This window comes from Odocoileus virginianus, chromosome 5 (assembly GCF_023699985.2).
Source record: "Odocoileus virginianus isolate 20LAN1187 ecotype Illinois chromosome 5, Ovbor_1.2, whole genome shotgun sequence".
NCBI classification, from domain to species: domain Eukaryota; kingdom Metazoa; phylum Chordata; class Mammalia; order Artiodactyla; family Cervidae; genus Odocoileus; species Odocoileus virginianus.
In genome coordinates, this window is record NC_069678.1 from 8080377 (window position 1) to 8103029 (window position 22653).

At 42.3% G+C, this 22653-nt stretch overlaps 1 protein-coding gene across 11 annotated transcripts in view; it reads left to right on the forward strand.

The window, feature by feature from the left end:
• Positions 1 to 19907, forward strand: part of PIP5K1A (phosphatidylinositol-4-phosphate 5-kinase type 1 alpha) — a 40398-nt gene extending 20491 nt beyond the window's left edge. For 7 of the 11 annotated variants that reach the window (XM_070467319.1, XM_070467320.1, XM_070467325.1 and 4 more), the window contains 11 exons: positions 2055 to 2135; positions 4808 to 4938; positions 5381 to 5498; positions 5680 to 5832; positions 8191 to 8490; positions 10816 to 11021; positions 12306 to 12389; positions 13204 to 13252; positions 13456 to 13540; positions 14656 to 14802; positions 15003 to 16070. In XM_070467319.1, the coding sequence (XP_070323420.1) occupies positions 2055 to 2135; positions 4808 to 4938; positions 5381 to 5498; positions 5680 to 5832; positions 8191 to 8490; positions 10816 to 11021; positions 12306 to 12389; positions 13204 to 13252; positions 13456 to 13540; positions 14656 to 14802; positions 15003 to 15337 (1689 nt within the window). In that variant the 3' untranslated portion in view covers positions 15338 to 16070. Of the gene's footprint in view, positions 1 to 2054; positions 2136 to 4807; positions 4939 to 5380; positions 5499 to 5679; positions 5833 to 8190; positions 8491 to 10815; positions 11022 to 12305; positions 12390 to 13203; positions 13253 to 13455; positions 13541 to 14655; positions 14803 to 15002; positions 16071 to 17886; positions 17936 to 18275 lie in introns of those variants that run through there. The other 4 variants (XM_020874384.2, XM_020874387.2, XM_070467326.1 and 1 more) reach the window with 3 other exon arrangements.
• Positions 19908 to 22653: the final 2746 nt, after the last annotated feature.

Genomic DNA, 22653 nt, shown 5'->3' on the forward strand with positions numbered 1-22653 from the left:
ACATCATTGCAGTGGTTTTTGTCATGCATTGAAATGAATTAGCCATGGATTTACATGTATTCCCCATCCTGGTCCCCCCTCCCACCTCCCTCTCCACCCGATCCCTCTGGGTCTTCCCAGTGCACAGGCCCGAGCACTTGTCTCATGCACCCAACCTGGGCTGGTGATCTGTTTCACCCTAGATAATATACATGTTTCGATGCTGTTCTCTTGAAACATCCCACCCTCGCCTTCTCCCAGAGTCCACAAGTCTGTTCTATACATCTGAGTCTCTTTTTCTGTTTTGTATATAGGGTTATCGTTACCATCTTTCTAAATTCCATATATATGTGTTAGTATACTGTAATAGTCTTTATCTTTCTGGCTTACTTCGCTCTGTATAATGGGCTCCAGTTTCATCCATCTCATTAGACTTTTTGTCTTTTCATACTGTTCATATATGTAGTGTACCAAAATGTAAATAATGTATCTAAGTAGGTATTCTTATTTAATCTCGCAAAGAACCTCTATTACAGTAGATACTGTTGTTATCCATGTATTATAGTTGAAGAAAGTGAGGATTAGTGGTTCTTCAGCTTGCCCAAGTTCTCATAATTAATAATATGGCATTAAGAAGGTTGGGATTCAAAGCCAGTCTGACACTAAAACTCACTCTATTGTTTTGTTGTTAATACTTCCTGATTGCATAGTTTCAGTGAATATAGCAAACATCTTTTAACCATACTGAAGCTGTTGATTTTCTATATTTCTCTTTTGTGCTGAGTATCTTATATTTGTTTAATTTTCTTCTCATGATGTATTTCCCGACTCTTTCTTTACTTTTTGCATCTCTCCTGGGTTTTGTGACGGGGCCAAATGTGGACACTTTTGGCATAGGATTTTAGGCTTTTCTCTCAGAACATCTTCCAAGGTCTGTCAGGTTATTTATTGAGGGCTTTCTCCACTAAGGGCCTTAGTAAGGATAGTAGAACTTAAATATCAGGTCCTAAAATGGTAACATGCTATTTCCAATAGTCTTTTTGCCTTTTGGCTTTATTAACTTAATGAATATTGGCGTTATGAAGAATACCTTCATGTCTATTTTGCTGGCATTTTGGCTGTGAAGATAGCCTTCTAGGTTCTGCTCCACTGGTTTTATTTCTTCCTTTTTTCCGAGGCTGTCATGTGAGTAGAAAACAAAGCCATATCATATTCTCAGGAATCTCTTTGAGGCAGGGTGGCCCTTTTCTTAGAGAATTTGTCTCATTGCCTCAGCCTTTTAATATCTGGACTTACGGTACTTGTATTTGCCAGTGGCTAGTTCATTTCTCTGAGGAGGCCATGGCACCCCACTCCAGTACTCTTGCCTGGAAAATCCCATGGACGGGGGAGCCTGGTGGGCTGCAGTCCTTGGGGTCACGAAGAGTTGGACACGACTGAGCGACTTCACTTTGACTTTTCAGTTTCATGCGTTGGAGAAGGAAATGTTAACCCACTCCAGTGTTCTTGCCTGGAGAATCCCAGGGACGGGGGAGTCTGGTGGGCTATCGTCTGTGGGGTCACACAGAGTTGGACACGACTGAAGCGACTTAGCAGCAGCAGCAGCAGCAGTTCGTTTCTGCTAGTGAAGTCAGTTTGAGCAAACAGTATTCAGGTTGGGTTGAAAGTTAGAGGAGGAGTAATTTCTGAAAGGAATATGTGTCTGTGAAGCTCTCATTTCTGTCTTGCTTTTGTACACTGGGGGTCTCTCCTTTTTCCTGGGGCTGCTATTAATATCTCCTGCTTCCTCTGTTTCTGCTTTTCTTCAGTGATAATCATTTTAATTTTCTTTGTCATTTTTCTGAGGACCACAGGTGAAATATGTGTCCTTTGGAGTGCTCTTTTAGTCAGTTGTAATCCTTTGGGTAGCAACACTCTAACTTGTGTTTGCATGGGGTAGATCTTATGAAGACTTTATAGAATGTTCTTGATCCTAAAAAGGGTATGTTCAGTGTTTTATTTTGATGTACCGTCATGGTAGCAGTTTGATGTATTATGTGGAAATTATATACTAATGTTTAGTCTTCTTTTTATAGGTGCCTTATTCCTCTGGCATGTCCATGAAGAAAATAGGTCACCGAGGTGTTGATTCCTCAGGAGAGACAACATATAAAAAGGTGCGTCTGAGTGGAACCCTTTCATCTTATTCCAGGAAGGGCTAGTTTTGTCTCTTTGATTATGTTCTCCACATTCTGTCCCATTTCTTGATACCCTAAACCTTTGCACAATAGCCATTATACAATTTGAATTTTAGAATTTACATCACAAAGGGTGAGTTATCTAAACACACATCTGTATATGTGTTTAAATGAGAATGTTCTTAATGGACAAATCTGATGTTAGATGAATTTTCACTGAGCTGAAGCAATTGAGTTTCCCTGTTAAGATGTAAACATGTAATGGCAACCCACTTCAGCATTCTTGCCTGGAAAATCCCTTGCATAGAGGAACTGGGTGGGCTACAGTCCATGGGGTCACAAGGAGTCGGACACAACTTAGTAACTAAACAAACAAATAGCAATAAGCCCTCAAGGCCATTTTTACCTAGCTTTGGGGAACCATGTCTTTTGAAGTTTGTCTGTCTTTGCTCTGGTGCTGGATGTACACAAAATGAAGGCTGGATCCAATTCAGCCTGGTGATATAGACAGCAGGCCAAATGTGTTTCTTTCTTTGTGTGTCTTTTTTTGGGGTTTTTTTTTTTGTTCTTTTTTTTTTTAGTTCTACCAGTTTATTGCTACCCTCCACCCTCGTGCACACATGCTCAGTCATGTAACCCCATGGACTGCAGCCCGCCAGGCTCCTCTGTCCATGGGCTTTTTCAGGCAAGAATACTGGAGTGGGTTGCCATTTCCTTCTCCAATCTTTTTTGTTTTTTAAATATTTATTTGTTTGTTTTTGGCTGTGCTGAGTCTTTGTTGCTTTGTGGACTTTTCTGTCCTCGTGGTGAGCAGGGGCTACTCTCATAGTTGTGCTGTGTGAACTTCTCATTGGGGTGGCTTCTCTTGTTACAGAGCACGGGTTCTAGAGCTCACGGGCTTCAGTAACTGTGCCACATAGGCTCAGGAGTTGTGGTTCCCAGGCTCCAAAGCAGAGGCTCAATAGTTTGGCGCCCAGGCTCAGCCATTCCACAGCATGTGGGATCCTCCTGGACCAGGAATCAAACGTGCGTCCTTTTCATTGGCAGGCAGATTATTCATCACTGAGCCGCCAGGGAAGCTCCTAGGTTTTGTTTTTTTAAGATTATAGTTTCAGTTGGTGAATAGAGCCTAGAGCACCTGATTTTGAGCTAGAGATATCAAATGGATTGAAAAGATAGTAGTAATAACCAAGAAGAGAAAATTGAACTGGTGAAGGGAAAACAGAAGAGAAGCATCCTGGAGTGATCCAGTTCTTCAGTTCTGGACTAATTGGAGATGCTTAGGTTTCCTGGGGTAGAGTGTTAAACCCCTATATGGCAACTGTACCTTGTCTGGCCCATGTCAATTTTCTTGTGTCTGTTTTCTGTCTTACCGCGTTGTCCAGAGTGACAGAGGTAGACTCACTCATTCTCTGTCAGGGACCTGACTTTTCCCAGGAATGGGCTCTGAGGCCCATGTCAATTCAGCAGACATTTATTGAGCTCATTTTATGTGCTGAACACTCAGACAAAAAGCTGAGTTTCTAGTCTAAGAGAGGCAAGCACTTAAAAAATTAATTATAATTTTAATGCCCCATGAGGACTAAGTAGAAAGACAAGTAGTACTTGGTAAGGGTTGGGGATAGGGAAATAGCTTAGAACAAAACTGTCCAATAGAACTTTCTACAGTGATTGAAATGTGCTATATTGTGTTATCCAGTGTGGTAGCCACTAATCATACCTGAATGTGTCTAGCAAAACTAAAGAAGTGATTTTTAAATTTAATTTAATTAACAGAATTAAATAGCAAAGTGTGGCTACTAACTACTGTATTAGATAGCACAGATCTAGTTAATATGACATTTTCTCATGACATTGGAATCCTGGATTGCAAGAATGGGGCTCTTGTATTTGTATTTTGACCATAGTATGATAATGGGCTTCCCTGGTGGTTCAGATGGTAAAGAATCCACCTGCAATGCAGGAGACCTGGGTTCAATCCCTGGGTTGGGAAGATCCCCTGGAGGAGGGCATGGCAACGCCCTCCAGTATTCTTGCCTGGATAATCCCCGTGGACAGAGGAGCCTGGAGCGCTATAGTCCATGGGGTCACAAGGAGTCAGACACAAATGAGCGACTAAGCACACATACATGATAATTTTAAAGCTAAATATTTCTCTCAGAAATAATTGTAATTTTTCAGGCTTTTTTTATCTGTTAGTAGCTTTTTTTTTGCCACTCTTGGCCTTGGGACATCACTCAGGCCTGGCCTTAGAGGACTGAGCTTCAGTCAGTCAGAATATCATTTAATTTTAGTTACATTCTGTATCTGATGAATAAAATGTTTGGAGGACTTTGTATCCTCCGGGGGCAGGAACCTTTGGAGTGAGACCTAAGATTGTTCTCTCATTTCAGTGTATCTTGCAGAGGTAGATGTGGGTTGGAGAGAACACTGTGCCTAGTGAAGGCTGGCTCCCACAGTCACACCTTCACTACTCTGTGTCTTCATGCCTCTCCAGTCTTTGCAGGCTTCACTGCCATGTGAAGCCATGAAGGTGGCGAAATTGGATTGCCCAGAGGGCATTTGCTTTCCTTTGTTTCTTCTGGTTCTTCTCTCCTGAATTTTTACTGCCATAATCAGATTTAATACTAGAAACTTTCCTCTTGTTTCAGACAACCTCATCAGCCTTAAAAGGTGCCATCCAGTTAGGCATTACTCACACTGTGGGAAGCCTGAGTACCAAACCAGAGCGGGATGTCCTCATGCAAGACTTCTATGTGGTGGAGAGTATTTTCTTCCCAAGGTACAGTGGTTAATTAATGTTCAGAAGAATGTCCTGGAAAATGTGGCTTTTTTATATCAACATTAGGACATTTTAGAGATTCATCCCTAATTTAGGCATGCATCCACTCCTTAGCCTGATTTTAATCAGTGTGATGTGGGACTGGAGAATTTGGACAGCAGATGGTGTACTTTGGATGCTTGTGTGAGCCTCTGGCCTGTGGACTGAGCCCTGAAAAGCAATTCAGGGCATTGGGTAGGAGGTAATATGATTCCCTGCCCCTTGTCTTAATCCCTGTGTTGCACCTTTGTCCCATTATGTAACTGACTGATCCAGTCCCTTTGGTCCTCTCAGGAGGCATGTATTGACTTGGCTCTGGGTGACATGCCTCCTGAGAGAACCAAAGGGACTCCCTAAATTATAGGGACTGGTAAGTTATGGCTTCTTCTATTTAACCCCACAGTGAAGGCAGCAACCTGACCCCTGCTCATCACTACAATGACTTTCGATTCAAGACCTACGCACCTGTTGCCTTCCGATACTTTCGGGAGTTATTTGGTATCCGGCCTGATGATTACTTGGTAAGCTTCCAGACCTCAGGACTCTGGGCTTCCAGTATCAGAAGAGTACTTCCAAAGGAAGACCTCTTCACATTCTTGATCTTATTTTTTATTTTAGAGTAGCATTGCATCTGTAGTTGATTTCTGATTGGGGAGGCCCTGGTATCTCTTAACCTCTTGCTTTCTTTTCTTTGGGCCCTAGTACTCCCTCTGCAATGAACCACTGATTGAACTCTGCAACTCTGGGGCTAGTGGTTCCCTCTTCTATGTGTCCAGTGATGATGAATTCATCATAAAAACAGTCCAGCACAAAGAGGCGGAGTTTCTGCAGAAGCTACTTCCAGGATACTACATGGTGAGAGGACAAGGAGCACCGACTGCATGAGCTGCCCACTCCACTCCTGGACAAGGCTGGGGAGGTTGACGTCAGGGGGAAAGCAATGTCAGCGCTTCTGTCTTAGGGATATAGTTCATCTTTGTGCTTTTGGTCCCATCTCCTTTGCCTCTCTATGGCTAAAGGGGGTTTTGTTTATCTGTCCTATTTTAAGTGTTACCTAGCTTAGATCTTCCTACCGAAGACAAAATTCAGTAATGTTTATTTATTTATTTAGAGTATAGTTGATATACAATGCTGTGTTAATTTCTGATGGACAGCAAAGTGTGTCAGTTATACATACACATAATGTCTACTTTTTCTTTAGATTCTATTCCCATGTCTGGGTCATTACAGAGTATTGAACAGAGTTCCCTGGTTTATTCAGTATATTCTTATTAATTATCTATTCTGTTTATGCTACTGCTGAGTCATGTCAGTCATGTCCACCTCTGTGCGACCCCATAGGTGGCAGCCCACTAGGCTTCGCCATCCCTGGGATTCTCTAGACAAGAATGCTGGAGTGGGTTGCCATTTCCTTCTCCAGTGCATGAAGGTGAAAAGTGAAAGTGAAGTCATTCAGTCGTGTCCGACTCTTGGCGACCCCATGGACTGTAGCTGACCAGGCTCCTCTGTCCATGGGATTTCCCAGGCAAGAGCACTGGAGTGGGTGCCATCGCCTTCTCCCTGTTCTATTTATAGTAGTGTGTATATGTCAATTTCAATCTCCCAATGTATGCCCTTCCCTTTCCCTCTGGTAACCACAAGTTTTGTTTTCTACATTGATGACTCAACTTCTATTTTGAAATATGTTCATTTTTACCATTTCTTTATATTCCACTTAAAAGTGTTATATATTTGTCTTTCTCTGACTGACTTCACTCAGTATGACAGTCTCTAGGTCCATCCATGTCACTGCAAATGGCATTGTTTCATACTTTTTTTTTTAATGGCTGAATAATTGTTCGTTATGGGGCTTCCCAGGTGGCACAGGTGGTAAAAGAATCCTCCTACCAATGCAGGAGATGCAGGAGATGTGGGTTTGTTCCCTGGGTTGGGAAAACCCCCTGGAGTAGGAAATGGCATCCCACTGCAGTATTCTTGCCTGGAAAATTCTGTGGACAGAGGAGCCTAGCAAGCTATAGTCTATGGGGTTGCAAAGAGTTGGACACCACTGAGCGCACACACAAAGTCCATTGTACGTATGTACCAAATCTTAATCCATTCCTCTGTCAGTGGACATATAAGTTGCTTCCATGTCATGGCTATTGTAAATAGTGCTGCAATGAACATTGGGGTATGTGTATCCTTTCAAATTAGGATTTTCTCTGGATATATGCCCAGGATTGATATGGCTGGATCGTATGGTAACTCTAGTTTTTTAAGGGACCTCCATACTACACTCCATTATTAGCTATACCAGTTTACAGTCCCACCAACAATGTAGGAAGGTTCCTTTTTCTCCACACCCTCTCTGTCATTGTTTGTAGATTTTTTGATGATGGCCATTTTGAACTATGTGAGGTGATACGTCACTGTAGTTTTTCTGATTTGCATTTCTCTAATAATTAGTGATGTTGAGCATCTTTTCATGTGCCTCTTGGCCATCTGTATGTCTTTGGAGAAATGTCTGTTTAGATCTTCCACCCATTTTTTGATTGGGTTGTTTTTTGTTGTTGTTATTGACCTGCTTGAGCTGTTTGTATATTTTGGAGATTAATTGCTTGTTGGTTGCTTCATTTGCAAATATTTTCTCCCATTCTGGGGATTTCCTTTTATTTTGTTGATGTTTTCCTTTGCTGTGCAAAAGCTTCTAAGTTTAATTAGATCCCATTTGTTTTATTTTTGTTTTTATTCAGTGATGATTTTGCTTTCCATTCTTAGTCCAGCTCCTAAATCAGGGAATGAGGTTGGTTACTTCTCTTGATAGTACTATATTCATTCTTATTGATACCTCTTGGAGGTTCTGGAGAAGTTAGGGAACTCTCCTTTGCCTCCCATCATACTCAACAAAAATATACTGTAAAGAAGGCTAAGGGTTAAGACTTTTTCAGTGCTGTCTTCCCTTAAACCTCTCTAAAGGAATATATTCATCATATGTGTAGTATCCTGACTGCTTAGTATATGGGAGGATCTGCTACGTGGCTTGGTGGTGATACCATTATTGAGATAGATACATTGGAAAGTTTTAAAACAATTACAATATGGGCTTCTGGGCAGGCAGATTGTCTGAAATCCCATGAGCAGACAGAGGAAGGTGGGTGACAGGTTTTGCCCTTGAGCTTCACTGAAAATCAGCTGACTTGCTCTTCTGCTGCTTTTTAACTTTCTTGCCCTCAGAACCTCAACCAGAACCCTCGGACTTTGCTGCCTAAGTTCTATGGACTGTACTGTGTGCAGGCAGGTGGTAAGAATATTCGAATTGTCGTGATGAACAATCTCTTACCACGGTCAGTCAAGATGCATATCAAGTATGACCTCAAGGGCTCAACATACAAAAGGCGAGCTTCCCAAAAAGAGCGAGAGAAACCTCTCCCTACCCTTAAAGATCTGGACTTCTTACAAGACATCCCTGATGGGCTCTTTTTGGATGCCGATATGTACAATGCTCTATGCAAGACCCTGCAGCGTGACTGTTTGGTAAGTTTGTCATACTTCCTTCTCTCTCAGGCACCAGAAATCTCAGTGACTAAAACAGCTTGGTGGTTCTAAGGCATTTAATCTGTAAGAGATGGGACTCTATTTTTCAGTATGTGTCATACTTCGTTTACAGTATCTTTTACATTAGCTCATTTATGTCTTTACATTTTTACTTTCTCCCTGTTGGTCTAACTCTCCTCCCTGTCTTTGTTTTTCCTCTACCTGTCCTGGGCCTCATAATCATACATTCTCCTTGTTTCCATACCAACACCATCACTGCTCAGATTTTGATCCTGCCTGCCAATTCAAATTTATACCTTGGAAGCTGAGTGCTGCTGGAAGAAAAAAAATCACAGCTATGTATACTGGCATCTCTACAGGTTATTTAATACCATTAAAAGAATTATATATTTGGCTGTACCAGGTCTTAGTTACAGCATGCTGGATCTTCAATCTTTGTTGTATGCAAGATCTTTAATTGTGGCATGTGGATCTCCTTCCCTGACCAGGGATCAGACCCAAGCCCCCTGCATTGGGAGCATGGAGTGGTAGCCACTGGACCATCAGGGAAGTTCCTCTATAGATTTCTGATATCCAGTTCCACTTGGGCCATCAGTGTTGCTCATTAATGCATTTCCTGTTTCTCTCAGAGATTCCAAGTGATTGGTACTCTCTCCAAACAATTTTGTAACTCCCATCCCCCCAGCCTTGTTTCTCAACAAGCTACCTCAACTTTCTATTCTGTAGCATCCCTTCATCTTGCCCCCATCATCAACTTAAAGTGTAGGAGAATTTTTTTCAATGTCTTCATGTAATGATGCCTTCCTTTCTCCTTTGCCTTTTTCTTCTCTTCCTGCCTTAACCCTCTATGTCCTGGCTTTTGCTCGCACCACTTCCAGTTGAATTGCTCTCTCCAATGACCACCTGTATGCCAAGTAGAGAGTACTTCTTAGTCCTTCCTTGAGTTTTCTGCAGTGTTTGACAGTTGATTGTTTCCACTTTCTTAATGTCTTTTGGGTTTTGTGATATCTTTCCCTTGTTTTTCCACATCTTTTTTTTTTTTTTGCAAGCTGCTTTTGTAGGATTGTCATCTACTCAGTCCATAGTGTTATCATCCTTGCTTTCCTTTGCTTACTTTGCCTCTTCTTCCAGGATAATGCCCATTTTAGTTTGGCTCTTTTGGTTGTGAGAACTGGATACTTGGTGGAGCAGAGAGGTTTTGTAAATTACACATAAGAATCAGTCCTGTATTCTCTTTATCCTTTACCCACCTATCAAAACAGCCTTGGGTGAGCTGTACCACCAAAGTGAGCTATTGGAGCTGGTGGAAGTATACCCGGTTGAGAACTGGAGAGACAGTCCACACTTTTTTTTTTTTTCAGTCCACACTTTTTAATCATCAGGCCTGGCATTGTCCTTCCCCTACCATCCTCTCTCATATGCCAAACACCTACAGTTTGCCTCACCAGACTCTGGATGTGAATTTGAGCAAATTCCAGGAGATAATCAGGGACAGGGAAGCCTGGCATGCTGCAGTCCCATGGGGCCACAAAGCGTTGGACATGACTTAGTGACTAAACAGCAACACCAGATTTTACCCATCTGCTCGTGGCCTGCTATTTCATGCCTCCAGGCCTTGGCATTATTGCATTATTCTTTCTTTCCCTTGTTTGCATGCATTTATTTTCTTTCTAATCTATCCCTCATAAACCTATTTATATACCTCCTGACCACCTCTGTAGTATTCCTCAACCATGTATGCACTTCTGTTATTACACATACTAGACTGTATTGTATTTATTTTTATGTTTGTTTCCCTTACTAAATTACGATATCCATGAGGACAGATGGTCTCTTAAGTGTCTGTATCCACACAAGCAGGCACAGAGCCTACAGATGGTGAGGCTTCAGCAGATATTGAACCGTGAAGCTGGCCATATAAGGTCCTGCCACAGATCTTCACTGTCACAAAAGTATGCTTTTATTGACCCTCCTGTGGATTTTTTTTTGAGCTCAGATACATATTTCTTCTTTTATTGAGTTAATAATGTTCTTTTCATGAAGAGACACAAGGAAAGAACAAACAAACAAGGTCTTGTGGGCTAGGCTGTGGTCTAATTTGTATTTACTCTGGTGAAGGAAAACTGAAGGAGTATCAGGGATGGGAGAGCAGAGAAGGTCAGTGTACTGTTCTCCAAGGAGTGGTAGGAGCAAAGGATAATCCTGTGGTTAACTCTGGAGTAGTTAGACCAGGAAAGCTATAAGATCCTGAAAAAAGATCCTCATACCTCCCAAGGCTCAGATCATGTTTTTTCTTTCTGTTAGGTGCTGCAGAGCTTCAAGATAATGGACTATAGCCTCCTGGTGTCAATCCATAACATAGATCATGCGCAGCGAGAGCCTTTAGGCAGTGAAGCACAGTGTTCAGCTGATACTCGCAGACCAGCCCCCCAAAAGGCTCTCTATTCCACAGCCATGGAATCTATCCAGGGCGAGGCTCGGCGAGGTGGCACCATGGAGACCGATGACCAGTGAGTGGACTTGGGCACCAGGAAGGAGTGTGTAGGCTCAGAGCATTTTTTTCTAGAGAGGGGTACACAGCTTCTGAGAGGAGTAGCCTTTATTCAGCAGTGAAGTCAACATTAATACTTGCAGAACTATAGAGTGAGCTTTCCTAAGAATGTAAAAGGAAAGGAAGATTCTTAAATTTGGGCTTTGTAAACCTGGAAGGAGTGCCGTTCAAAATTAAGAGACTCTTAAAAAATGTGGCTTAGAGTCTTAGATACATACCTGCAGATTGTAAGAACTTCATCAAAAACAGTTTGTTACAGACTTTTTTTTATGGATGGCATCTTTGTTACATTCATGGATCAAAGAAATAGTTACTGAAGTATCAAATGTCTTTCAGGTGGTTTCATTTTAAAGTATTCTTTATCATGATTCTCTAAGAACTAGCTCAGCTTGTAAAGAATCCACCTGCAATGCGGAAGACCCTGGTTTGATTCCTGGGTTGGGATGATCCCGTGGGGAAGGGGTAGGCTACCCACTCCAGTATTCTGGGGCTTCCCTAGGGGCTCAGTTGGTAGAGAATCTGCCTGCAGTGCGGGAAATCTGGTTTTGGTCCCTGGATTGGGAAGATCTCCTGGAGAAGGGAAAGGCTACCCACTCCAGTATTCTGGCCTTGAGAATTCCATGGACGGAGAAGCCTGGCAAGCTGCAGTTCATGGGGTTGCAGAGTCAGATAGGACTGAGCCACTTTGAGTTTTTTATGGAAGGCATCTTTGTTACATTCATGGACCAGAGAAGTGCAGTTACTGAAGTATCAAATGTCTTTTGGGTGGTTTCATTTAAAGTATTCTTTATCATGATTCTCAAGAAGAGTGTCTTAGTGGGCATAAATTAAAGTACTAGGGAGGAATTTGCTGGTGGTCCAGGGGTTGAGGGCCTGGGTTTGATTTCTGATCAGGGAACTAAAATCCCACAAGACACATGGCAGGGCAAAAAAGGAGAGTACTAAGAAAGTTTAGAGTTAATTGGGAGAGTATTCCTAAAATTGCTGAGTTCTTTTTAGATTCTTTTTGGTGAAATTGGGGTGGGAGAGGCAGGCAAGTGAAATTTGGAGAGCAAGAAGTTGTATGTAATAAATACTCCAAAGTGGCTAGGGTTGGGTGAAGGCTCTCACTCTTCCCGTTTATGGAAGATGGGATAGTTGTGCTTAGGTCTCAGTTACAGGTCTTGATTGGGTTTGAATTTAGCAGAAGCTCCTGCCTGCTAACCAGAAGATACTGTTACTCTTTCCTTTTTGTCTTCCCCAGTATGGGTGGCATCCCGGCCCGGAATAGTAAAGGGGAAAGGCTGCTGCTTTATATTGGGATCATTGACATTCTGCAGTCTTACAGGTGAGAAACATACCAATCCCAGAGTTATAGTGGATATAGACTTACTCACCTTGCTCTTTTAGATGGGTTTGTCACCAAATTCTTCCTGAAGCAAGAACAGTAAGTTGCAGTCTGGCTGCTTGCCTCACTGGGTTTCAAATGGTGGTTTATTTCCTTGGTTATGCCTGTCTCTTGACTTCCTTACCCACCATCTCACAAACATAGCATACACCTTTGTGGAAAGCTGAGTCAGTTCTCAGAAGCAGCAGGGTGGAATACGCCATCCTGTTGGCTCTTTGTGGAAAACCTGTGAGATGAGTCATACTCCACATTGGGATACAGTTGGAAACACATTCCTCTTTTCCATGGAAGAAAAACAAAGGGATCACTGTTCTGTGAGAAGTATTAGCCTGTGGGACTAAAGCAGTGGATGGTAGTGAGGGAAGAGCTGGAAATGTTAGACCCCAGTTTTGCTCCTGTAAGATTTCAGGCACTAGTGAGGACTAGACAATATTTGACCTCCCTCCAGGCTTGCCTGTCTGTCCCTACAGTTCCCCTTTTACAATAAATATTCTTGTCCCTGACTTGCCAGGATGTATTAAGTATCCTTTTCCAGTGAGAGGATAGTTGACTTACTTTAGAAACAGCTTTGATCTCCATGCTGAATAAGCACTACTCTGTCTGTTCTTTGAAAAACTATAGCATAATAGTGGGAGTGCTTTCCTGGCTTCTGTCTTTTCAAGTTTTTCTACTATGATTGCTCAAGTCTGTTAAATACAATCTATAAGGTCATTCATTTAATGTGAATTCATGATGTATACATTTTTCTTGACAGGTTTGTTAAGAAGTTGGAGCATTCTTGGAAAGCTCTGGTACATGATGGGGTGAGTAGCAGTCAGCTAGAGGTGCTCCTCTTTCTGGCTCTCTCACTTCTGATTTGCCCCCTCAGTTTCCTCTTATCTTATTTCATTTGTGGGTTTTACCTTTTTGCTAGGGTCTCAGCCTAGGGAAAAATGGCCCTTAGACTAGAGATTCTCTTGCTGGGTCTCCCCTTCTCTAAACTACAGCCATCTTGTTTCCTCTGCAGGACACCGTATCAGTGCATCGCCCCAGCTTCTACGCTGAACGGTTCCAGCGTTTCATGTGCACTACAGTTTTTAAGAAGATTCCCTGTAAGTGGCTTCTGCCAGATGACCCTCCAATGGCTCTCTTACTTCAAGAGGTGGGAGCAGGACTCCTCTGTCAGGGAACTGCCAAAGCCAGAGACTTCTCTTCCTTTACCCACATCCCTTGAGAGCTGCTGCCCATCCTTATGTCACTCACTCTGCCCCAGTCATTATCAAGTTGCTGTTTTCCCCCCTGGCAATCCCTACATGTGTTGTCGAGGTGAGGGGCATTTCTGAGAAACTGGTGGGATTGTAAAAATACTTAATTGTGGGTGTAGGATCCATGCCACAGGCTGAGGTAGGCAAAGCCAGACTTCTATGGACAGAGATAGGCAAGAATATTACTGTATCCCCAAGGCCACGGAGTTCTCAGATGAGGATCAGAAGGTTGGAGAAGCATATACTCATGTCTGCTTAGCAGATATTAGTCAGCTAGAGGCTCTCCTCTTTCTGTCTCTCTCACTTCTGATTTGCTCCCTCAGTTTCCTCTTATTTCATTTGTGGGTTTTACCTTTTTGCTAGGGTCTCAGCCTAGGGAAGGGAGTTGGGAAGTGCCAGTGTTTTTTTTTCCAAACCTTCCATGCTACTGCCACTGGCAAATTCCAGCTCCTTCCTATTTCCATCTCCTCATCATAGCCATTAGTGATCCCTCAGTGAGGCAAAGAGGACCTATGCATGCCAAACAATCTTAACAAACATAGAATAATCTTTTCAAAGAGAATAAACAAGTGTAAAGTATCATCATGGTGCTATGTGTATCAAGCTCTACAAGGATATAGAGTGTCTGGTTTAACTGAAGGCTCCTATTAAAGAAAAAGGAATTACGGATTAGGAGACATGTCATCAGGTGGAAGCAAAGCCATCAGGGTTGTAGGAGGGGAGAAATGCGCATCCCTTTTCCTCTGGGTTCTCTGCTTTCTTTTCCAAAGTGACGTGAACTGAGATGCCCCCTCGTCTGATAAGCAGTTCATAGAGCCCATCTTTGTTGACATTAACGATTTTTCCTGCTTTGCAGAAGAACAACCTTGGGTTTTTGTTGGGGACACTAGCAAGTTGTATTTATGTCTTGGTGACTGTTTCTGAGGTAGGTGCTAAGTAGGCTTTCTCTTTCCCTTTTGAAGTGAAGCCCTCTCCTTCCAAAAAGTTTCGGTCTGGCTCATCTTTCTCTCGGCGAGCAGGCCCCAGCGGCAACTCCTGCGTAACTTACCAGCCATCAGTCTCTGGGGAGCACAAGGCACAAGTGACAACAAAGGCGGAAGTGGAGCCAGGTCAGCGCCAGGGTTGGAGTCCCCATGTGATGGGTGCTCCCTCCCTCCCTTCTGAGCCCTTATCTTTTTCTGCTTAGGACCTCTGTTCCCCATTCCTGTTCATGAAAAGCCAAGTTGCTACATATTTTTTCCTATATTCCCCCCACCCCATTTTCTCTTCTTTTTGATTTATTGATTTTCTTCCTCTTTCTTTTTTCCAGGCGTCCACTTGGGTCGTCCTGATGTTTTACCTCAGACTCCACCTTTGGAGAAAATCAGTGAGGTCTCGACTATTCCTGACCCCTATTTCTCACCTGTAGTTGGAGAGACTTTGCAAGCGCTAACTACAAGGTTGGTTCCCTGGTCTCTTTCTCCATGTAATCTTCTCATCTCTCTCTTCAGATCTTTTGAGAACTTCCATAATTTTGTTGGTTTGTTTTTTTTGTTCCCCGGATTTTATTGTCTTTTGCTCTTCACTATATTTTTGCACGTTCATCTTCCTAAGAGCTCATCTTTAGTGATTTGGAAAGGTGTATCAACATCTCTGTGTTTTTAGGGGTGGTGGGAAACCCTTATGTACAAACTTTTCTGATATTTAATCAGAATATCTTAATAAACACTTCATTTCCTGATGACTTAAGTGAGAATTCTTAGCTTAGGATTTAAGGCTGGGAGGATTCCTAGGCACTGAAGACAGTGAACAGTCAGCCTTTCAAAAGGATCTGTTATATGGATTGTGAGTTCGTTTTGTTTTTGGTGTGTTGATCACCTGTTACATCATAATGTACCCAAAAACTTAGTGACTTAAAACAACATACATATATCATGGTTTCTGTGAGTCAGAAATCCAGGTGCAGTGTAACTGGGTTCTTGACTCAAGATTTTTCATGACATGATAGTTACACGTTGGCTAGGGCTAGGCTCATCTTAAGGCCAACTGAGAGGCTTCACTTCACGTTTATGTGCTCTTTGACAGGATTCAGTTTCTGGTGAGTTGCTGGACTGAGGGCCTTGGTTCCTTGCTGACTGTTTTCTGGGAGCCTCCTTTAGTTCTTGGCCACATGAGCCTCTCCAGAGGATAACTCAGAACATGGCAGCCGGCTTCACTTAGCATAGGCAAGTGAGAGTGCATGTACCTAAGCATGTATCAGGAAGTAGGGATCACTTTGGACCTGTGGAACTAATAAAAGAGACAGGCTATCTTCTCCCCATACACCAGCATACCACGATGAGACAAACAAGCAAGAAAGTAAAAAATCTTTACACATTCCTGCACAAAAAATGGAAAATAGGAGGCACAGAGGAGCCTAAAATCCAGCAAATGCTGGAGTTTTCTTTTTCTTTTTTTTTTGAGTTTTCTTTTATCACGTCTCAAAGCATGAGAATAATGCATGACTTTTGGCTTTACCTTTTGAACTCTTGGTTTTGCCTTCTGAGTCTTCATGAAAACTAGAATGTGCTTGCACCTGAGTCATTTTCTCAGCCTACTTGCCAGAATTTTGAGGATCCAGTGGTTTCTTCATTGTGTACTATTTCTGTCTTTTTTAGTCCAAGCAGGACAGTGTGTCTGTTGCTCTAATGCTCTCAGAGATTTTATGGGCTTCCTATGAATCTCACTGGGATTTACTGTTATACCAAAGCCATACCCACAAATACCTTCTGATAAGCTCTATGCTTCTTAGAGATCCTGTTCAAGTTGAGAGGATCTGAGAGACATACCCTTAATCTTTTGAATGTCCTTTCTTATGACTCAATAGTACTTTGAGTTCTTAACAGATGTTTTATAGTTACACCCATGGCTTCATCTATAGACCACATTTTCCTAGCAGTGCCTTAGATTTTATCCATTTGTTAATTTTAGCATTACTTGCTATCTAGGGAGGCTCAGAATTTTCAAAACCTTCAAGTCTTGGCTTCTTTTTGTTTCCTAGTCCTTCCCTTCATATATTTTTCTCCTGTCATATTTTACTGTAAGCATTAAGAAGAAACCAGGTGGCACCTTCAGCACTTGGTTTAGAAATCTCCTTAGCTAGGTCACCCAGTCCATTAGGCACATACTCTACTTTCCACATAAGTATAGATGACATTGTCACTACACTTTGTTCCACTACATTGCAAAGATCCCCTTTCCTTCAATTTCCAATAAGATTTTTCTCACTTCCCTTTAAGCCCTTACCGGCAAACCCCTTATAGTCCAGAATTCTTCAGCACACTTTTAAACTTCCACTGAAACTATCCTCAAAGCCCATTTTTCTCTTCCAAAGCCACTTCTACATTTTAGATTTTTATTACAGCAGCATTTCATTTCCAGGTACAAAAATTTGTATTACCTGTTGTGAAATAAATTACCCCAAATTTTAGCAGCTGAAAACAACAAATGTTGTTATCTCAGATTTTATGTGGCTTAAGAATCTGGGTATGGCTTAGCTGGGTGCCTTTGGCTCAGAGTCTCTCAGGAGATTACAGTCAAGCTGTTAGCCAGCAGTGTGGTCTCATCTGAAGGCTTGCCCAGGGAGGAGGATCTGCTTCCAAGCTTCTGTGGTTGTTGGCCGGATTCAGTTTCTTGCAGGCTCCTGGGCTAAGGGTTCCTTGTTGGCTATTGGCTGGAGGTATTCCTCAGTTCCTCTTCACATGGTCCTCTCCATGATGCAGTTCACAGCATTGCCACAGCTTCCTCAGAGCAAACAAATTGGAGAGCACGTGCCCAAGAGGATACTACATAGCCTAATCTCAGAATTGATTTCCATCACCTGTGGTGCATTCTCTTCGCTAGAACAGAGTCTCTTTAAGTGCAGCCCACACTTGAGGAGAAAATGACATGATGGCATGACTATCAGGTGGCAGTGATTGTTGGGTGCCTACCACACCTGGGGATTGAAAGTAGTAGTGAGGAGGGTGTTAAGGAAGTATTTTATAGAAGTCAAGAAACTATTAATTAAAAGAATGTGCTTCCAGATCTAGTAACTCAGTCCCTTCTTTCTGAATTCTAAGTTGATTCCCAGTGAAATATGGAGAAGCAGTCTGAGATTTGACCTGAGAGCTCTTTTCCTCATTTATTTACTCATTTTTCTTTCTGCCCCCATTTTTTTCCCCCACTCCTGTTAGTTCAACCCTCTTGGAAAAACATGAAGTTCCAGAGTCAGAGTTCGTCCATGTAAGTTTCTGGGATGTGGGGGAGGTGGCTGCTTTGAAAGGGTATAAACAGCACCACTGATGGAGTAGAGCAAGGAAGTAGTTGTCAGGGTTAGGGGGACTGGGTGTCCCCCTTCCCTTAAATCTTACTTTAAAAATTTTTGGTTTGGTGGTGGTGGGGGGGGGCGTGGATTTTTGCTTTTGTTTTGGTTTTGGTTTTGGTACTGTGTTCTTGGAACCTGAGACTGGACTAGAAGGAAACTTTTTAGGTCTGCCATCTAGGTTGAAATTAACTTGAATTCCTTTCCTGTCCCCTTATCTCATACTCTACATCCTTAACTTTATACACTTTACCTTTTCAGTGAGCAAAAATCCTCAGAAGACTTGGAGCGAGACTCAACCACCTCTGTGATCCCAAGATGTCAGCCCTTGACCCAGCAGTGCTGAGTTTTCTTTTTCATGGTCATCAAAAAAGGAGTGCAGTGGAAGCTAGGAGAGCTCTCCATTTCCCCCGAAGAAGAAGAACCTTTTCTCCTTTCCCTTCCTTATGAATGGGCATTAGTGCCGGGACAGTTGAGGACGGCAGCATCCTCTCCACTCCCAAGTTGGGTGAAACCAGTTTTCAACTCACCAGCCTTGGCTTCCACAACTGAATGATTTCAGATCCCCCTTCTTCCTGTTGGAAGTGGGGTTGCTGGACTTGGCGATTTTCTTTCCCCCTCATCTACCTTTCATCAGGAGCTGGACTCTTTAATTTCCTCAGGACAGACTGGCTGGTACCTTATCCCTACCTTAACTCTTTCTCTGGAAGAAGACTCCTGTAATCTTTGTAAAGGTTTTTTGGGGGGGTGTTTAACCTCCCATCCCTCTCCTTTTGTTTCCTTAAAAAAGGAAAAGGAAAATAGCACACAATTTCAAACCAGTTTTCAGATCAAAACTCCGGAAGTATTGGAGAGATGCCTATTCACAGGGTTCCCTCAGAAGAGCCCTGGTATTTGAGAAACAGAAGGTGGTGACTGCTCTGCTAGGAACAGTTCCTCTTTAACTCCTCCTCTCTTAATGAATTTCTTAAGGCTGAAGGAATGGAGAGAGTGGGACACGGGGTAGTCTTTACCCCTTTTGTTAAACAGTGGTGCAGTCTTGGGGCTCACAGGTCAGAACCCTTTCTAGGCAGAACCCTACTCACTGCCAGGCCATAATCATTATTACTGTTTTGCAATTTGAAATGTATTCTGCTTGTTTTTCTAAATATGAAGACTTATCAAATGAATTTTAGATTTCTTCTCCAAAGGAGATGTCTTCCTTGCTCTTCCCACCTTTTCCTACAGTGTTCTGCTGTTAGTGGAGCTGAGATGGAGATGGGGATACCTGTCTGTTGAACAGGTAACTGTGAGGCTAGAGAATGTTCTCTTAAACGCATAGGGAGCCAGCAGATTCCTGCCTTAGTGCAGTCATTGCTGTGCCCCACACCCTGCCGCCTCTCTTCACGCAGAGAACGTGGACATGGGGGCTGTGTAATCCCTCTTCTCCCTGTGTTCACCATCTGGTCCTCCTCCTCCTCTCAGGGGAAGAAGGGGTCCTGGTGTGTCTGGCAGATTGTTGAATCCCTGTACTGTCCCCCTCCATCCCACCCTGCCTTGATAGTAGCTTAGTCCACACCCTGAGTAACTGTCTATATTAGACACCCCCAGCCAGTTTCTGGCTGCCTGTCTTTGCTGCCATGTTCTTTTTTACAAGAAGGAAAGAAACAATTCTTGCTATTTTTTTTTCATAATTTACTATTTATGATGTATTTAAGTGTTTTATTCAGGACAGAGTTCTGTCATGGGTGGGAGGGAATACTTGAGGGAGGCTTAAGGACAGGAATGGGGAGTCAACATTTTTATGAAGTGTCACTATTTGCCTCTACTTTGTATTGTTCAGAAATGGCAAATACAATATAAAAGCGATAAGTATCTGGTTTTAATGCATTAAACTTTTGTCAGTTATTTAGACTTCTTGCTTCCTCTTGATTCTTTTTCATACACCATCTGCTCCACCCTTCTACCCCAGGCTGTTTTGTTCATATTACCCGGAATGAATGCATGCTTTCCAGTTTTTCTCACTCCAGCTTTGGACTAACTCAGGCTGAGAGAAATGATTTCATTCATTACCTTCTGGCCACCTCCTCCATCCTTAACTTGACAAGGAAAAGCTGTGAATGACTAGAAAATGAATTAATGTAGGTCTGTTGCCTAGGGATTTGGGGATCCAAAGCTCAAAATTTTGCTTGGCTTTAGGAGGAAAGGAGAGCGACAGTGGGAAAAGCAAGCTTAAGATTTGTTGGCCCTAGGATTCTCTCCCTTTCCTTCCCTCAACTTGGCCCCACGTTTTCTTAGGAAAGCATAGAGACTGCTTTCCTCAGCCATGTGTTTTTCTGTGAGGTTGAGGTTAGGATGTTCCCCTCCATACCACTATTCCCTACTTTGTTAAGATCATTCTACAAATATTTATGCAGCAGCTAATGAGTAAGAACAGTCAATGCACTGGGCAGTTGAAGGTTAAAAGAAGTAATTGATCTTACTTAAAGGGTTTACAGAGTCCAGAAGAGTACAACATACATGCACACAAAAAGAATACATGAGATGTGATTTCTGAAAGAGTGGTATAGAGCATAAAATATGGAAGAAAATTAGAAGTGGACTTCCCTGGTGGTCCAGTGGTTAAGAATCCCCCTGCCAAAGCAAGAGACATGAGTTCGATCCCTGCTCCATGAAGGTTCCACATGCCAAGGGGCAGCTAAGCCTGTGCTGTACAGAGCACGCTCACTGGAACTAGAGAAAGCCCATGTGCAGCAGGGAAAACCCAGTGCAGTCAAAAGGGAAGTTTTTTAAAAGAAAATTATAGAGGTTACTGTGGGCCTGAAGTGTTGGGGAAAGTTTCACTTGAGCACAAGGGCCTAGAAGTCTGAGAATGGGCATGAGTGCTGGGACAGTTGACAGCAGCACTGTCTCCACTCCAAACAGAATGGTCTGTTGTAGAGAGCAAGGAAGAGACCATGGTGAAAGCAAAGGTGGAGGGAGACCCGAGGGAGAATATTGGAATGAATATGGGTGGAGGCGACACTGGAAACCCTGGCTGCTAAGCTGAGGGATTTTTATTTTAAGCTGCAGTCAGTGGGGGAAGTGTAGAATGTTTCTGTCCATAAGTGGGAGGTAAAAGAATTCCAAAGTCAATCTGATTACAGTTCTATCACAGCAGATAGAAAAAGTTGACAAGTTAGATGGATAATTTAGGTGTGAAGTAATGTGCATTTAGGATGTTGGCAATACCCAACTGGAGAGGAAGGAAGAGAATTGAGATGGTAATACATTTTATGATGGAACAAGTAACTGGAATGAAGGAGGAATTGAGGATTCTCAAAGCTTTGAATTTTAATTTAAGCCAGAGGCTCAGTCCTCCTTTAAACTGGATAAGAAGACTTTTCCCCAAATAAGAATTGAATATGAACATATTTTAGGGGAAAAATGATCCTGCTGCTGCTCTTAGCTTGTCACTCTTCAACATGCTCAGGCACCTGCTGTGTGTACTAGATACCCTCTGATGGTCAGAGGCTCCCTCTAGTGGTGAGCAGCAGCTACTACTTCACAGCTATACCCTGCCATCTAGATTAGATTCACTTGCAAGTAGGGCCTATTCCAAAAATGAGGAAAATCAATCTATAGGATATATAACCTGGAAATCCTAGTCTAATGTTTTACTCTTAAACATGTCAATCTCAGCTAGTCAAAAAAGTTATTTACCACGGTTGGAGTCTCATTCATTCTTTATTTTTTTTTTAATTCATTCTTTAAACAAAGAGTTGCTAGTTAAAAGTAGATTTCAGATTAAACTGTTCATTCTGTAGCTTTTTAAAGACACAAAAACAAATCAGTATCTTTTGTAAAATTATTTCTTAAAAGTTCATCAAGGGGACTTCCCTGGTGGTCCGGTGACTAAGACTCTGCACTCCCAGTGTAGGGGGACCAGATTTGATTCCTGGTCAGGGAACTAGATCCCTCTTGCTGCAAATAAGACCTGGTGCAGCCAAATAATTTTTTTTTTAAGTTCATTAAACATCAGCTGTTTCCAATTTTTCCTCTCTTTCAAAAAAATTTTCTTTAAACTTTATTATGGAAAATTTCAAGCTAAAAATATGGTAAATTGACATGTATGCATCACCCAGCTTCAATACTTGTCTGTAAATAGGGCCAATCTGTTTGATCTATACCTTCTACCCCACCCTTCCCTTCTCTCTCCACCTCCAAAGGATTATGTTAAATTCCACACAGGGACTCACCTGGACTTACATGGTGGTCCAGTTGCTAAGACTGCTCGGTGGAGGGAGCCTGGGTTCAGTTCCTGGTCGGGGAACTAGCTCCCACATGCCGCAACTAAGACCTGGCACAGCCAAATAAATAAATATTGTTTTTAAAATCCCAGACAAAAGCAACTACACCCCAATAAAAAAAATCTCAAACATTGTATCATTTCATGCATAAACACCTCAACATATAGGTCAAGAGCTAAAGCTGCAATGATATTATCATGCCTTTTAAAATTAATAATTCCTTAATAATATCCAGTGATCAAAGTTAGAAAACTGGTCTTAGAAATGAATTTTTACAAATAGCTTTTTGACCCCAGTCTCTTGAACTCTAAGGTCACTGATGACCTTCATGTTGCTAAATATATCAGTCCTCATCTTACTTGACAGGTCAG